Genomic DNA, 18,081 nt, shown 5'->3' on the forward strand with positions numbered 1-18,081 from the left:
ACAACCTTAAGGGTACTCGCGCCAGAGTTAGAATTCTGGAAACCTTGAGTTCAATTCTCTGGGAATATCCACTGTAGTCATATATACCCTTAGGAAGCTACTAAAGGAACCTTCCATCAGGACGACATGGCTATCTCACCCAAAAATAGATTTTTCGCTTCGCTCAAAATCCGTTTTTTAGGACTTTCAAAATAACATTCTTTACAAAATTAGCACTGTTATAACAAAAAGGAATACTGTAATAAGTTTCGTAATAATCCAGCTTCAAAGGGACTGATTTTTTTGCTACTGTGATTTCTAAAGACTTTTTATATCCAAAGTAATTAATGTATTAAACAATAAATGCCCTATTAAAAAAGCTCATCTTCTTGCGGTTTTAATGATACCAAATACTTTTGTATTAGAGTGAAAAATAATATATCTAGTTTTTTTCTTTTTTCTATAAATATCAATATACCGTCGTCGTCCTTTGGCGGCGCCGCCTGTTGTCCTTCGTGGGTTAACATGTCTATTCCTCCCGTCCATGGGCTCAGCAAAAATTTACTCCAGAACATGTCAGCACCACACTCTGTAACTTGGGAAGTGCAAGGACACTCAAAGATATATAATTCAATAAATGTGACCTCATAACTCTGAAATGGATCAGCACAGGATAGAGTTATAAAAAAAATCTTTATAAAATAGTAAAGTTACACACATACTTTACATCAACTGGATGAAACTTGTGTAAAAAAGATTTATTTTACAGTACAGGCAGTATACCTGTAGTGAATTTTAATTTAATGTTAATACCGTTTCGTTTCGTTGGCATACCAAGGGATGACTACATATCTGTCATACCTGCATCCTTCTTCACCTGGGCAAAGTCAATTAACTATAGTCAGGGAATGTAGCAGTATATGTCTGTACTCTTCTGTGGTTGTATTCAAAGCGAAAATTGCTCTGCTTATTGAGGGGGTGGGGTTTACCTGCCACCCAGACATTAACAATGTTCACCTTGTTAAAAGTCCACCAGTTGTTTCAGCTTTGCCAATGTTATTCTTCAATTAAAGGTCCAGGATTTCTATTACATGTAGGAACAAATGATATAACTATCCATGCTAGTGGGAAAGGAAGAGAGGTTTTTCATATTCAATGGGTTTAGTCATTAATGACCAGAGCAAGCATAGGGTCTAAATGTAATAAACAATGCATGAGAGTAAACCTTTTGGATGAAATTTGAAGAAAGTTAAAGTCTCCTGTATAAATCACTTAAAAACATTCAAAAGAAGTCATACTCAGGGGTGGAAAAATTTTCTAAATTTGAAAAATATACAAGGCACCAGTACTTTAACAACAATGGGACAAAATACCAGTAACTTACGGAATTTACTTTGACCTTAGTAAAAGCACCCAAACCTACAGCTTTCCACGTGTCTGGATTAGGGGCAGACGTTGCAAACAGCCACAAACACACTGCAAAGAAAAAGGGCAAGAAACTAGTAAAGCAACAGCCAAGTCAGGGAACACAAGCGTCACTTTGTGCTTGGATGCAGCCAAAATCAAAAGTGAGAGTTGCTCTGACTACTGGGTGTGCAGGACTTACCTGGCAAGCAACAAGGTTTTCCTTTTCAAGATTATATTACCTTTCCATGTTTATATCATGTGTAGGAACAATTAAATATAAACTATGCATGCTGTTAGTTAGGAAAATATGTTTCACATATTCAACGGGTGACTTATTCATTAATAACCAAGAAAAAACTATATTTTAACAGAAGTTATGACAATCTTACAAAAGTAACAACAAACATGCAATAAATATTTATGGACGAGATTAAACCTTTAACAGAAGAAATTTTAAAGAGAAAGTTAAAGTCTACAGGATAAATTACTCAAAGCAAATTTTCTGAAATAAGAAGTCAATACCTAGGGGTGCAAAATTTTCTAAAGTTGAAAAATATATAAGGAACAAGAGGCAGGCACTGGAGCGGTAAGAGCCCTGTTTGACCCGCTAGGGGGAAAAGCCACTTTAGCCCATTTCCTCTTGGAGGAATTCCTCTTCTTGCTACGTAAGAGCTCGACTCCTTTTAGACCTCTTCCACTTCCTTCTCGTCTCTCGGGCGTCCGAGTCTTCCGACGAAGCTGTTTCAGCTTTGCCAATGTTAATTCCTACTGAAAGTTAATTGAATGTATTAAATGTAGGAACTAATATAATCTATCTCTGTTGGAGGGAAAAAAAATAAATGGGCAACTTGGTCATTAACCCCTTTGCTATGACGACGTCGCTTTATGTCAAATCATGGCCGGTGATACACACCGACATCCACGATACGTTGCTTACAAATAAGCCACATTGAAGATAAAATCACTTATATCCTACAATACAAGAGTACAGCACATGGTCGTTTATTACACAATTCACTCACGAAATTTCACTAAAATCTCCTCCCCTCCCTGATATTAAAACCCCTTTTATCTTCAGCCAACTAACAGTGTTTTTAGGATTCTGGCCTTTATTTCTGTCTGTGCAAGAGATATTTTCATCTTTTCCTGTTATCCAAACAACATTCCCTACCCGAGGCATACTCAAAACCCCCTTACAACCCACTGTTTAGAGACGTAGGGATCCTCATATCTCGTGCCACCACTAACTAATAACACTTGCAATTCTAGTCCTTATGATTATGAACGGTCTATTTTAGTGTATTTCTATGTTGGCATACGTTCAAATCACACAAAGCCTTCTGTAAAGGGCGATGAACTATCATCTGTTCTCCCCTGACCACCACCCACAACGCTCCCAAAACATCAATAATGTGTTATTGAAAACGCTGTTTAGTCTACTTCCGTCACTCATATCATACAAGTATTGTTCTTTGTTTTCACGAGTAAAAGTTAGTCTACTGTCACTTCCATTGAATGATATCCTACGCAGTGTGTCACATTCTTACATGCACATTCCCTATAACGAAGCCCGAGAATTACCAATAAACGGGAATTATCTAGTTCATATCGTTAGTCACATGGAAGGTGGAATAACAAACAGTCTGATGAACTAAATTTGCATTACCATCTCAGGCAGATAGGTTTCTTTAAAACGGGAATTATATCTTTTGGTATACACTAACTGTAAGAAAATTATCATGTCCTGCCAGATATTGGTGCTGAATATTATTACGTACGGTAGCAGGACCGAGATCACCTGATCAATACCAACGGACCAAATATAAACAGAATAAAACATAACTTGCTTGTTAAAATGATTCTGGTATTGGAAAATAGTCATACAAAAACTATTTAATAAAGCATATGCTATCCTATGAACCAAGGAAATGAAATGATATACAGTAAGAAAATATTGATAAAATACGACATTACAGTTATGATGACAGGTACAGAAAATTCACTTTTTAAGTTCGACACACATACATTTTGAGTTACAACAATGTCAGAGTTCATGAGTATGCAACTCTCAATCGACCATACTAAACTATTAACAGATCGAAATCTAAACACGTCTTTCTTTGACCCCGCCGGAGGTGGAGACCCAATTCTTTATCAACATTTATTTTGATTTTTTGGGCACCCGGAAGTTTACATCTTAATTCTACCTGCTTTCGGGATAATCTCCCACATTGTAAGACAAGAAGCAGGCAAAAAAGATTCTTTCGGGACACTAGAATAATCTACGCCATAATAGCAATTGGAGTCCTAGGTTTTGTAGTTTGAGCTCACCACATGTTCACTGTGGGGATAGGCGTTGACACACGAGCCTATTTTACTTCTGCCACCATAATCATTGCCGTCCCCACGGGGATTAAAATCTTCAGATGAATAGCAACACTGCATGGAACCCAGTTTACGTACAGGCCCTCCCTTATTTGAGCCCTAGGGTTCATCTTCCTGTTTACTATAGGAGGCTTAACAGGAGTAGTTTTAGCCAACTCATCTATTGATATCATTCTCCATGACACCTATTATGTAGTTGCCCACTTCCACTATGTTCTCTCGATAGGAGCTGTTTTTGGTATTTTTGCAGGAATTGCCCACTGGTTTCCCCTCATCACAGGCCTCTCTCTTCACCCTACGCTATTAAAAACCCACTTTACAACAATATTTATCGGAGTTAATTTAACTTTCTTCCCCCAACATTCCCTAGGCTTAAACGGAATACCCCGACGATACTCAGATTACCCAGATGCTTTTACTACTTGAAATGTAGTTTCTTCAATAGGGTCTACTATTTCCCTAATCGCAGTCATTGGGTTTGTAATTGTAATCTGAGAGGCTTTTTCAGTGAAACGCCCAGTTTTATTTTCCCTATTTATGCCCACTTCTATTGAGTGACAACATAACTACCCCCCCCCGCCGACCACAGATTCTCTGAGATTCCTCTAATTACTAACTATCTAAAATGGCAGATCATTGCATAGGATTTAAGCTCCTAGTAGGAAATTTATATTCCTTTTAGAACTTATGGCAACCTGAACTGCTCTAAACTTCCAAGACGCCGCCTTGCCCCTAATAGAACAACTAATTTTCTTCCACGACCACGCTATATTAGTTTTAATCTTAATCACCACTTTAGTAAGATTCATACTCTCATCTTTGTTTTTTAATTCGCTCACAAATCGATTCCTATTAGAACACCAAACCATTGAAACCATCTGAACGATCCTCCCAGCAGTTAATTTAATTTTTATTGCCCTTCCCTCTCTTCGCCTTCTTTATTTACTCGACGAAGTAAATAACCCCAACGTCACACTCAAAGTCATTGGCCACCAATGATATTGAAGATACAAATACTCAGACTTTCCTCAGGTAGAATTTGACTCCTATATAATCCCAGAACCAGAGGCTGATAACTCTAATTTTCGACTACTAGATGTAGATAATCGAACAATCTTACCCATAAACACTCAAATCCGGGTTCTAATTACCGCAGCAGATGTTATCCACTCTTGAACAGTCCCTTCTTTAGGGGTCAAAGTAGATTCCATCCCAGGACGACTAAACCAACTAAGATTCCAAATCAACCGGCCAGGACTATTTTATGGCCAATGTTCTGAGATCTGTGGGGCCAACCATAGGTTTATACCGATTGTAGTAGAAGGAGTTTCAGTTAAGTCTTTCTTAAACTGAATCTATGAACACAAAGAACTCCTCCTCATTAGGTGACTGAAGATATAAGTGTAGGTCTTTTAACCCTAAAATGGCGTAACCACCCACCCCTAATGAGATTTAAAATTAGTTAAATTGTAACATAAGCTTGTCAAGCTTTAATTATTAGATCCTAATATTTTAAAATCCCACAAATAGCCCCCTTGCTATGACTCAACCTGTACGCACTTTTCACAGCCATCTTCGCCCTAATCATTATTTTAAATTTTTATACTAAGCTTCCAATTAAGATCAAAACTTCTACTGTAAAAGCAGTTCAAACCCCACAACCTTGAAAATGATAAACCTTTTTTCTAGTTTCGACCCCCTTTCTAGGCTAGCTAACTTGCCCCTAAATTGAGCCTCCATGACATTAGCACTCTTGTTTATACCCTATCTATACTGAGCCATGCCTTCACGGGCCTCGCTTGCATGGTCCTCTCTTACACTAACACTACATAAGAAACTAAAAATCCTCTTAGGGCCTGCCAACCCTGGATGCACCCTTGTCTTCGTCTCACTATTTAGACTTATTATACTTGATAATTTCTTAGGCTTAATTCCCTATATTTTCACAAGAACTAGACACTTAGTAATAACCCTCTCTCTTGCCCTTCCCCTTTGACTAACTTCAATCATTTTCGGCTGGTTAAACCACACGAAACACATGTTTGCACACCTAGTTCCCTCAGGAACACCGATACCCCTAACCCCCCTGATAGTTTTAATCGAAACTGTAAGAAATATTCGCCCAGGGACTTTAGCAGTCCGGCTTGCTGCCAACATAATTGCCGGGCACCTTTTACTAACCCTGCTCGGGAATACAGGACCAGCGTGACCCAAAACCCTACTACCTATTCTCTTATTCTCCCAACTCCTCTTACTAATTTTAGAATCAGCTGTTGCTATTATTCAATCTTATGTATTCGCAGCTCTAACAACCCTGTACACCAGGGAAGTTAACTAATGCAAAAACACGGGTTCCATGCATATCATTTAGTAGACATCAGGCCCTGGCCGCTCACAGGATCAATCAGAGCCATAATATTAACTACGGGATTAGTAAAATGATTCCATCAATTCAATCCAGATCTTTTGATCCTAGGCTTACTCACCACTCTATTGACCATAGTTCAATGATGACGAGACATCATACGAGAAGCGACTTACCAAGGTCAACACACTGCTAAAATAGTGAACAGACTTCGTTGAGGAATAATGCTATTCATCACATCAGAAGTCTTATTTTTCTTCAGTTTCTTCTGAGCTTTCTTCCTTAGAAGACTGTCCCCTTCCATTGAATTAGGAATTTGCTGACCTCCAGCCGGGATCCAGTCTTTTAACCCCTTCCAAATTCCACTTCTAAATACCGCCATTCTCTTAGCCTCAGGGGCAACAGTAACATGAACCCACCACGCACTTATCAGATCCAACTTTTCCCAAGCATTTCAAAGACTTGCCCTAACAGTTTCTTTAGGAGTTTACTTCACAGCCCTTCAATCCTCGAATATTATGAGGCCCCTTTCACCATTGCAGACTCGGTCTATGGCTCTCCCTTTTTCGTAGCTACTGGATTCCACGGACTTCACGTTATCATTGGGTCTGGCTTCCTTATAGTGACCCTATACCGCCTATACATGTGCCACTTTTCGGCCAACCACCACTTAGGGTTCGAAGCTGCTGCCTGGTATTGACAATTTGTCGACGTAGTTTGACTCTTCCTTTATATTTCAATTTATTGATGAGGAGGGTAATCCCATACCTATCTAGTATAATTGTACAATTGACTTCCAATCAATAAGTCTGGTATCTCCAGGATAAGTAATTCTAATGATCTTGACCATAGTCTTATTTGCCCTTGCCTTAAGAACAATTGTAATATTCATCTCCTCACTTTTATCAAAAAAAACTATTATCGACCGAGAAAAAAGATCACCATTCGAGTGCGGATTTGACCCTAAAGGGTCTGCCCGATTCCCCTTCTCTCTCCGATTTTTCCTCATTGCCATTATCTTCCTTATCTTTGACGTAGAAATCACACTCCTATTACCCCTAGTAGTTGTAACAAAGCTAACATTTATTAAAACCTGGGTAATTACTGGAACTTTTTTCCTCCTAATCCTTCTAGCAGGCCTCTACCACGAATGGAATCAAGGCGCCCTTGACTGATCTTCTTAGTACTCCCCAGAGATTGTAGTCAACAATGATATTTGCCTTGCACGCAAAAGGTGCTATTAAGCTAATCTTGGCCGGGAAGCGAACTATCGCATTTAGTTTCGACCTAAACTTTAGCAACACCTGCCCCCAGCTTTTAGTTAAAACCAAAGTAGAGGTATTTCACTGTTAATGAAGTTATTGAATTTAGATTCTAACTAGAGATAACTTGAAGGAGAAGCAGCTTCTAACTTCACTCTCAGGCAGTTTAACTCTGTCTTTATCTCTGTTATTATAGTGTAATAAACACACTACATTTTCATTGTAGAGCTAAAGGTACACTCCTTTTAAAAACACCCAGGGGTAAGAATACCTCCTTTACAGCTTCAATGTAATGCTCTTTATAAGTCTACCCGTGTTTAAATTATTAAAGATAGCCCCACTATTCAAACTAATATCACCAACAAGTAGATTTTAATCCTATTTTCTTGGACTACTTGGAGAACTTTCCTAAGCCTCCTTAAATTAAAATAAATCCCTTGGCCCCCGTAATATTCTGACCACCCATTATCTCTAATTTGATGGAAGAGTCTCCCAAGAGATAGTCCCCCAGGAACCACCCCCAAGGTGGATAAAAAGGGCAAAAATCACATGGAACCGAAGAACAGTCTTATGGTAAGACTTTAAAGATTTCAAATTACAACTTTCAGAAACTAAATTAAGTACATAACCGATAGTCCCCCCTACTAAAGTTACAAATAGCACAGACAGTTTAAAGACAGGGGTCAAACAAATTATATAACAAGCAGGAAAAATCAGCCAAGAAAGAGCTGCCCCCTTTATGACTGCACCCAACCTGAGCACTTTCATCGGCGTTCTTATCAAAGTGTCCTCGTCTCTCACGCAAGAACAGCAACTCAAATTCCAAGACCCACTCAAACTATAATAAACAAGTCGGAACCTATAGCACACTGTCAAGCCCGTTGCTAGTCAATATATTAACAAACAAATTACCTTTAACGGCCCCATAAATACCACTTCTAAAATCAAGTCTTTAGAATAAAATCCAACTAAAAAAGGAATTCCGCACAAAGATAAATTGGCCAAGTTGATACACAACTCTCAAAGGGAGACTGCCGACCAGATTACCCATATTTCGTATATCTTGAGTACCCCCAACATTATGAATAATAGAACCAGCACACATGAATAAGAGAGCCTTAAATAAAGCATGCGTAATAAATGAAAAAAAGCTAACATGGCCCCACCCAAACTTAGAATTCTTACTATCACCCCCAATTGCCTAAGGTAGACAAGGCAATAATTTTCTTTAAATCCGTCTCGAAGTTAGCACCTAAACCAGCCATAAACAACGTAGTACAACCAATCAACAATAAAATATCTCTAATCAAAGTGCCAGTTAGCCTGGGCCTAAACCGAATCAACAGATACACCCCCGCCGTCACTAAAGTAGAAGAGTGCACTAAAGCCGACACAGGAGTAGGAGCTGCTATTGCAGCTGGTAGCCAAGCTGAAAATGGAATCTGAGCTCTTTGAGTTATTGCAGCAGTAACAACTAACCAAAGCACCAAACTATTTTCTAATGATCTTCTCCCAACATAAAAGAGGAAGTTTCAGCCCCCCCAGTCTACCATAAAAGCAATGCCCAACAAAATAGCAACATCCCCCACCCGGTTAGATAGCGCCGTTAATATCCCAGCAGCGGCTGACTTCTCGTTTTGGTAATAGATAACTAGGGTGTAAGACACCAAGCCAAGACCATCTCACCCCAATAAAATCCTCACTAAATTAGGCCTTAAAATCAACATCAGCATCGACGCGACGAAGCCAAGTACAATGTATAAAAACCGATTCACATTTCTATCCCCCTTATATAGATCCCCCTGTAATACAATACTATAGAAGAAATTAAGCAGACAAAAGATAAAAACATCAGACACATTCAATCAAAAATTAAAGACATTTCAATTCTCACCCCGTTTAAACTAACCAACTCCCATTCTATAAAATAACTACAACCAGACTTCAAAAGCCCTAGCGAAGATCAAATGCCCCAAACTGCCACTCCTAAAAGAAAAATTATTCTTCTCTCAGCTATTTTAATATTTCATAACACTGCTCAAAATAAATATTATATCTTTGGCCCCACAAACCAATATTTTTTTCTTAAACTATTCAAGCTTTGAATTAGACAACAAACATATACCCCACTAAAATTAAAATATTCAAGGGCAGCCAATGAAGTATTAACGCTAAATATTCCCGAACTTCACCAGAACAACAAGAAAAAACAGACCTAAAATATTTCCCATGCTGGCTCAAAGAAAAATGATAAAGGGTGTACGCTGCCCTTAAAAAAGACAAAAATATCACCCCCAAACCAGCCCAAGATGACCAAGAAATAACCCCAACGATTAAACTAACTTCTCCCAATAAATTTAAAGTCGGAGGGGCCGCTATATTTCCCACCCTTAAAGCAAACCACCAAAGACAAAGTAGGCATAAACCTTAAGAGCCCCTTTCTGATAAATAAACTTCGCCTTCCCAGCCGCTCGTATCTTACATTTGCCAAGCAAAAAAGCCCCGAAGAACACAGTCCGTGGCCGACTATCACGGCAACTGTCCCAAAAACTCCCCACCAGCTGCAGAGTATCAGTCCGCACAAAACTAAGCCCATATGGGCGACAGAAGAATAAGCAATCAAAGATTTTATATCCCCCTGACGTAAACAAATTAAACTCACAATAATACCGCCCACTAACCCCCAACTAATCCAAACCCAGCTAAGACTAACTCCCACCTTGGAAAAAAAAGAGGACCAACACGAATTAACCCGTAGCCCCCAAGCTTAAGTAGGACCCCAGCTAAAATTATGGAACCGGCCACGGGGGCCTCTACGTGCGCCTTGGGGAGCCACAAGTGAACTAAATACATAGGTAATTTTACTACAAAAGCCACCACCCTTGAGACATATCAAATCAGCCTTAAACTAAACTCTAACTCAGGACATTCCCATAGACTCATTATTATAGTACCGCCCAAGTTATACAATCTTAAAAAAGAGATCAACAAAGGAAGAGACCCAAATAAAGTATAGAATAATATATAAACACCGGCTTGCAGCCGCTCGGGCTGATAGCCCCAGCCTAAAATTAACCCTTTCACCCCCAAAAGGATGTACCGGCATGTTCTTACAAAACACTGTTAATTACAAGTTTTTACATATTTTTGATAATTCTATTAGAAACTTCAGGCATTTTCCAAAAGAATGACACCAACCTGAACTCTCTAGGACAAACATTAAACCTGTTAGAGCAATTTAAAAAAAGTATATAGCAAAATGTGCTCAAAACTTAACCTTATAGTGGGGGTAAAAGGGTTAAAATTATAATAGGAACCAAAGAACTCTCGAAACAAATATAAAACAACAAATAATCTAAACAGGAAAAAGTCAAAATTAGGGATAACAATAAAAATAAATTAACAATTAAAAACACCCCCCTAAAAGTGGAACCTCGCTTAACTCCCTCCCTGGCCCCCAAAGCTAACGCCAAAACTCAAAACCTGAGTAGAATCAGTAAATAGCCGACCTAGTCAACCCCTAAACTTCAGCCATATTGAAACTCCCCAAACCCTCTTAAACAAAGCACACTAAACAACAAACTACCTAATAAAAAAGAGAAAGCTGAACAGACAGCCAACTATTGGAACACAATGTTATCAATAAAACTATAAAAACAAACTTTAGCACCCTAAAATTCTAAACCTGTTGAAATTATCCCTTCCGTGCCTACGAACGATAGAAACCAACAAAGCCAAGCCAAGGGCTCCCTCACAAGCGGCCAAAGTTAAAAAAAATATTAAGAAAAAAGAATCTCCCCTAGAAACCCTACCACCCTAAGCATAAACCAAAAAATACTAACCATAATAAACTCTAGGCTTAAAAGTAAATTTAAAAGATGTTTTCGCTTCATCACAAATGCCAGAGCCCCACAACACAACCTCACCAAAGGAATACAAACTCAAAGCCTCAAGATTACCATTAGCACTTCAGAATGAAAGTTCACCCCTATCTTCAGTCCCCAAAACTAATATTTTACTTAAACTACTTCCTGATAGCTTCAATAGTTTAAATAAAACAATGGTCTTGTAAGCCGTAAATGAATTTTTATTCTTGAAGCTCAGGGCTCACCCCTGGATATCAACACTTATTTTTTTATCCCTAAGACTTTTATCGATAGCTTTTTGCTTCTCCTTCCTGACTCACCACCTGGCCAGGGGCCTAGCACTAATCATGCAAACTATCCTAATTTGTAACACAGCTACTCTTATCGCAGGAATAAGATGGTTCTCCTATATCTTATTTTTGATTTTTCTAGGGGCTACTTTAGTACTGTTTATTTACGTGGCTTCCCTGGCCTCCAACGAAATATTTAAAATTAACTTTAAACTTACCATTATTCTCTTGCTACCCCTTATAACTATCCCGGCTTTAGTTTTCTCCGAAACTCTAATTCTACCCAACAAAGAAACTCTTGAAACCTCTTTTTACTGATCCCCCCAAGAAATAACATCTATCCAATTTAAATTAAATAGTATGTATAACCCTACTTCTGCCAACCTAACGGCAGTGATCATTCTATACCTCCTCTTATCTTTAGTAATTATTGTTAAGTTAAGATCAAGATTCTTTGTCCCCCTTCGCCTCTCCTAATGGCAGCCCCAATCCGAAAATCCCACCCACTATTCAGCATCGCTAACGGAGCTTTAGTTGACCTCCCCACTCCAGCTAACATCTCTACACTTTGAAACTTTGGGTCCCTATTAGGACTCTGCTTAGTAGTCCAAATCGCAACTGGCCTCTTTTTGGCCATACACTATACGGCCGATATTACACTTGCCTTCTCTAGTGTAGCACACATTTGCCGAGATGTCAACTATGGTTGGCTACTTCGAACAATTCATGCAAACGGAGCTTCTTTTTCTTTATCTGTCTATATAGACATATCGGCCGAGGCATCTACTACGGGTCCTTCCTTTACATGCACACCTGATCAGTAGGGGTTATCATTCTATTCTTAGTAATGGCTACCGCCTTCCTAGGCTATGTCTTACCTTGAGGACAAATATCTTTTTGAGGGGCGACTGTTATTACCAACCTAATGTCTGCCATTCCCTTTTTAGGGACTGACCTTGTCCAGTGGATCTGAGGAGGATTCGCCGTCCATAACGCCACACTCACCCGATTCTTTACTTTCCACTTTCTTCTACCCTCTTTGGCAATGGATGTTTTCTGGGGCCTCCTCTTCCAAACTAAGCCTGTAAAAAAAAGAAAAAAAAAGAAAAAAAAAAATACCCTCAGTATGTACAATGTCATATAGTATATTATGTACTATATAATACATTAAACAGTAATTTCTTGCAACCGTTAATTCAAGAAAAAGTACATTTGCTAATTAACATTTACCTTAAGCATATGCAAATTAGAAATTAAAAATATCAAATAGTGCAGGTACCAACTCTATTCCACGTTAACATGTCTACTGTAAGCTCCATTTTATGCTAAAATAAATAAAGATTTAAACAAATCATGTCAACCAAAGCTGCCAATAAAATACTGTAATTGGAAAGGCGTCTGCGGGGTTGTGGCATCTTGGTTGGTGAACGACCAAAGCTGCCAATAAAATACTGTAATTGGAAAGGCGGCTGCGGGGTCGTGGCATCTTGGCTGGTGAACGACCAAAGCTGCCAATAAAACTGTAATTGGAAAGGCGTCTGCGGGGTTGTGGCATCCTGGCTGGTGAACGACCAAAGCTGCCAATAAAATACTGTAATTGGAAAGGCGTCTGCGGGGTTGCGGCATCCTGGCTGGTGAACGACCAAAGCTGCCAATAAAATACTGTAATTGGAAAGGCGTCTGCGGGGTTGTGGCATCTTGGCTGGTGAACGACCAAAGTTGCCAATAAAATACTGTAATTGGAAAGGCGTCTGCGGGGTTGTGGCATCCTGGCTGGTGAACGACCAAAGCTGCCAATAAAATACAGTATTGTAATTGGAAAGGCGTCTGCGGGGTTGTGGCATCCTGGCTGGTGAACGACCAAAGCTGCCAATAAAATACTGTAATTGGAAAGGCGTCTGCGGGGTTGTGGCATCCTGGCTGGTGAACGACCAAAGCTGCCAATAAAATACTGTAATTGGAAAGGCGTCTGCGGGGTTGTGGCATCCTGGCTGGTGAACGACCAAAGCTGCCAATAAAATACTGTAATTGGAAAGGCGTCTGCGGGGTTGTGGCATCTTGGCTGGTGAACGACCAAATCTGCCAATAAAATACTGTAATTGGAAAGGCGTCTGCGGGGTTGTGGCATCCTGGCTGGTGAACGACCAAATCTGCCAATAAAATACTGTAATTGGAAAGGCGTCTGCGGGGTTGTGGCATCCTGGCTGGTGAACGACCAAAGCTGCCAATAAAATACTGTAATTGGAAAGGCGTCTGCGGGGTTGTGGCATCCTGGCTGGTGAACGACCAAAGCTGCCAATAAAATACTGTAATTGGAAAGGCGTCTGCGGGGTTGTGGCATCTTGGCTGGTGAACGACCAAATCTGCCAATAAAATACTGTAATTGGAAAGGCGTCTGCGGGGTTGTGGCATCCTGGCTGGTGAACGACCAAAGCTGCCAATAAAATACTGTAATTGGAAAGGCGTCTGCGGGGTTGTGGCATCCTGGCTGGTGAACGACCAAAGCTGCCAATAAAATACTGTAATTGGAAAGGCATCTGCGGGGTTGTGGCATCCTGGCTGGTGAACGACCAAAGCTGCCAATAAAATACTGTAATTGGAAAGGCGTCAATTACATGTCAAAACTAGGTGGAAAAAAGGTTTTTCATATTCTACTGATGCCACCACCCTGACATGCAGACCCAAGTCTGCGAACATCAAATTACTCGCAATTTTTTCATACAGTAACCCACAAATATTCCAATATAGAGAAATCAGCCAATTTTTCACAAACAGGACCAACTGTAACAATTGTGTAAATCACTGTTTACATTTTCTCATTTAAGGAAACAACACTATAATATAAACAAACAAATCAAAGATTAAACATTCACCCCCTGAAAATAGTCGTCGTCTTAAACCACCGAAAAAATCACACTATCAATTCCAAGTTATGTTTAATGGTAGGCTATACTAGGCCTTGGTCCGATTTTTTATAAAGGCAACCTAACCATATTCACCTTTCACATTATAGGTACAAGTTCACGATAATAGCCTATTTGAAGGAATACTTCTTCACAACGAAATCAACTCTTACCTGAGAGCCCAGCTGATAAAATGTAAACATTGAGTTATGGTTGCATTCCCAGCAACCTTAATTTTCTTTCTCTAACCTTTAAATAATTTCAATGGTAGCATTAATAACAAAATAAAATTTAACTTTAGATTTTTCATTAAAAAAGCATCATTTAAATTATCCTCACTCCAATCTCACCATTTTCTGTCACATCAAACGTTCCAGGGGCAGCACAATTGTTTGATTCTTTGGCTGATTGTACAACTCAATTTAAAACTAACCTTACTTTATTCTTTTCCCTGGTGGTTCCATAATTGATGTGAGTAAAAGAAAACATTAGTAATACCATCATATGTTATATTTATTGAAAATGCTAACCTCAACACAAGTAAATGAGTTTGTTTTGATTGGTGGCGATACAAAAACAATGGTCAAGGCAGCGGATTTAGTAAAAGCATGATATATAGCATATGACAAAAACTCCAACTCTCGCATATCAATAAAAAATTTACTCCACTTCTCTCTCATTTCGTCAGACATGGGATCGTCCCAGTCACATCTATTGCCTTCCGAGCGACTAATTGTGATGAGCTCTCTCATTAAGACTTTTGCATTCAAAGTGAAGGGGACGGTAAGTCCTAAAGGGTCATAAATCGTAGATACTTGACTAAGTACCATTCTCTTTGTTAAGTCTTTAGGTATTATCCGATTGGATGTATTTGTCTATTCCAATTTTGAAAATTCTTTTCTTGGATCTATTCAAGTCCACCTTAATCTTGAAGAAGAATATATCTTTTCTAGGAATCCAGTGTAAACCAAGAACCTTTTCCTCACCAGCATATAACAATTTTAATTCATTGTCTAAAGTTTCATTGTTAGACATAATCCAATGTTTGAATTTGAAACCACCCTCATTTAGCACCAAATTCATATTACCCATAAGCTTTTTAGCTTTATTTACATCTTCACAACTAAAAATATCATCATCTACATATGTATTCCTATCTATAATGTTGTTGATCTCCGGAAATTCATTCTCCTTAATTGAAGCAGTTTTCTTAAGAGCTGTTATAGCAATGACACCGCTGGGTCGGTCTCCAAAACCCACAGCTGTAAGTACATGGTGGTTCGGGGGTCTACTATAATCTGCATCTCGCCATACGAATCTGTGGGTGTGCTGCTCCAATTCTTTCAATCTTACTGCATTATACATTTTGGATATATCCCCTATGACAGCAACATTGTTCTGACGGAATCTTAATAAAATTCCCACTAGGTCATTCTATAAATCTGATCCTTTTGCCCAATAATCATTAAGTCTGTGGCCCTTGTAATCTGCTGAAGAATTGAACACTATTCTGACTGGGGTTGAGGTTGAACTTTCTTTTAATACTTCATGATGGTGAATATAGTGTATAGGACCATCAAATTCACTCATTTCCTTCCAAGATCATTTTCTTGCAACGCCTCTACTCAACATGTCTTTTATTTGATCATTATACAGTTGTGTATATTTATAACCTATCTTAGTTAATCGCTTCTCTGTTGATCTCATTCTTGCAATAGCCACTGCCACATTGTTAGGCAATTTATTAGGGTCCCTAAACCAGGGATATTTAACAGTCCAATATTTTTCCTCACAGGTATATTCTAAGCCCTTTGAAATCATGTCTAACTCCTTTTCTTCTCTAATTGTTATAACTTTTATCACCTAATGTACATGATCCACATTTCGGTATACAGTATGTGCCCAAGCTTTCAATGTTGAAAAATTTATCTAAATCCATCCTTAAAAATTCATTATTGTTAACATTAATTTCCTCTACTTTAACCACACTAGAAACTTGATTAACTTTGACATTGAAACTATTGTTCGAAGATTCAAACTTAATCGATGGATGGGATCCTCTTATGCAATATCCGAACATGTTTTCCATCAGTTGTAAATTCCCAACAGACTGTTTGACTTGTGGCATAAGTGTACACCAATTGGATACTACTAACAACTCTATTTCACCAAATGGACGTTCCACATCAAAAAGACGGATATCATCAAACAAAAGAACGATATTTGTCAGGTCTACCTTACATGCTTCAGATGTTATCTCTTCTATGCCGTAAGCCGTGATATACCAGTGTTTACCTTCAAGATCAGTCACTTTGATTACATATTCTTTATTCTTTATAAGTTCTACCTTTCTTCCTACCTCTGTGATAGTTAATTCAATGTCTCTACCTTTCAAACCTAATTTATAAGCAGTAGCAAATGATATTAGTGTTATATCACTTCCAGGGTCCCACAACGTATTCAAAGGTGTGCCATTGCTGTATAATTTACTAATCATTAACAGTGCTTTGTCTCTTACTAAATATTTGGATTTGACGGAAAGAGTAGTACTGTACATCAGACCCTCTGAAAATGCTCCATGAAGTAATGGATGATGATATTTTCCACATCTTTGACCTTCAGTTATTACATTACAAGTATTCTTGAGACGGCAAGAATTTGATATATGACCAGCTTTCAGACAATTGAAACATGCTTGCCTTTTCCTTACAGTTTCAAACTACTCAAAATTACCTAGATTGACAAATACTGAACAGCTCCCCGTGTTATGAGGGCCTTTTTTGTGTAATAAGCACTTCCCAGTTTGCAAAGTATCATTATCCTTACACAAATTAGTGACTATTTGAGTTAGCTGATCTACACGGAGTAATTCATTATGTTTTTCTGGAATACCCTTAATGGATGCTATCATATCTTCTTCATTAACTTGACCTGATATATGACAAATCCTAGAACTCGAACATGTCCTGATATCTGAACTCATATATTCCAGTACCCTTTTTTCTTTAAGCAGAAACCCCATAAGATGTTTAAACAATTCAGTGGAGCTTCTATTTTCTTCTGCTATTTGTATCCACTCACGTTTTTGTGTAATAGGGAGTAACTTTTCTATGTAGCTTACTGTGTTAGCGGTATTCATTTCCCCTTCAAGGTCCATCTTCTGTAAGTCTAACCAACACCTCTCAACTCTCTCTACCATTATGACAAACGCTCCATTATCACCATCATTAACAGGCTTGATCGATTTCAAGTCTGAAAGTACTGCATCAACTAATTTGCGGTTATCCCCATACCTTAAATCTAACCTACTGAGCATTTCATCATAGTCATTTTCAATACCTCTGACAGTATTTAATGCTTCACCACTTAAACATGACCTCAGTGCATAGGGATCCTTTCCAAAACTATGTGCCATTAATCTTTTATAATCCTCTCCAAAACTATGTACCATTAATCTTTTATAATCTATAAAATTCGGAAAATCTCTACTGTCTCCACTAAACTGAGGCGGTTGCAAAGCCTTCACCTTGACCCTTCTAACACTAGAGTCCTGTACCACATGAATATTTTTTTTTGTATTTAGACAATCTGGACTTTCCTTCTTTCCAAACTATCAATATATTC

At 38.6% G+C, this 18,081-nt stretch overlaps 1 protein-coding gene and 2 pseudogenes across 1 annotated transcript; 2 read left to right on the top strand and 1 right to left on the bottom strand.

Annotated features, from left to right (window-relative positions):
• Nucleotides 1-4,458: 4,458 nt before the first annotated feature.
• LOC137638192 (cytochrome c oxidase subunit 2-like) lies at nucleotides 4,459-5,175 on the top strand (annotated as a pseudogene).
• A 111-nt stretch (nucleotides 5,176-5,286) lies between these two features.
• On the top strand, nucleotides 5,287-6,395 carry LOC137638191 (ATP synthase subunit a-like; annotated as a pseudogene).
• An 8,908-nt stretch (nucleotides 6,396-15,303) lies between these two features.
• LOC137638885 (uncharacterized) lies at nucleotides 15,304-15,822 on the bottom strand. The gene has a single exon (XM_068371291.1). It carries the CDS (start codon nucleotides 15,820-15,822, stop codon nucleotides 15,304-15,306), a length of 519 nt encoding a protein of 172 aa, XP_068227392.1.
• Nucleotides 15,823-18,081: the final 2,259 nt, after the last annotated feature.

The sequence above is a fragment of the Palaemon carinicauda genome, chromosome 3 (assembly GCF_036898095.1).
Source record: "Palaemon carinicauda isolate YSFRI2023 chromosome 3, ASM3689809v2, whole genome shotgun sequence".
In the NCBI taxonomy this organism is placed as follows: domain Eukaryota; kingdom Metazoa; phylum Arthropoda; class Malacostraca; order Decapoda; family Palaemonidae; genus Palaemon; species Palaemon carinicauda.

What these genes read in the sequence shown, in the direction of transcription:
- LOC137638885 (XM_068371291.1), bottom strand. Translation starts at nt 15,822, where the DNA reads ATGTATAATGCAGTAAGATTGAAAGAATTGGAGCAGCACACCCACAGA.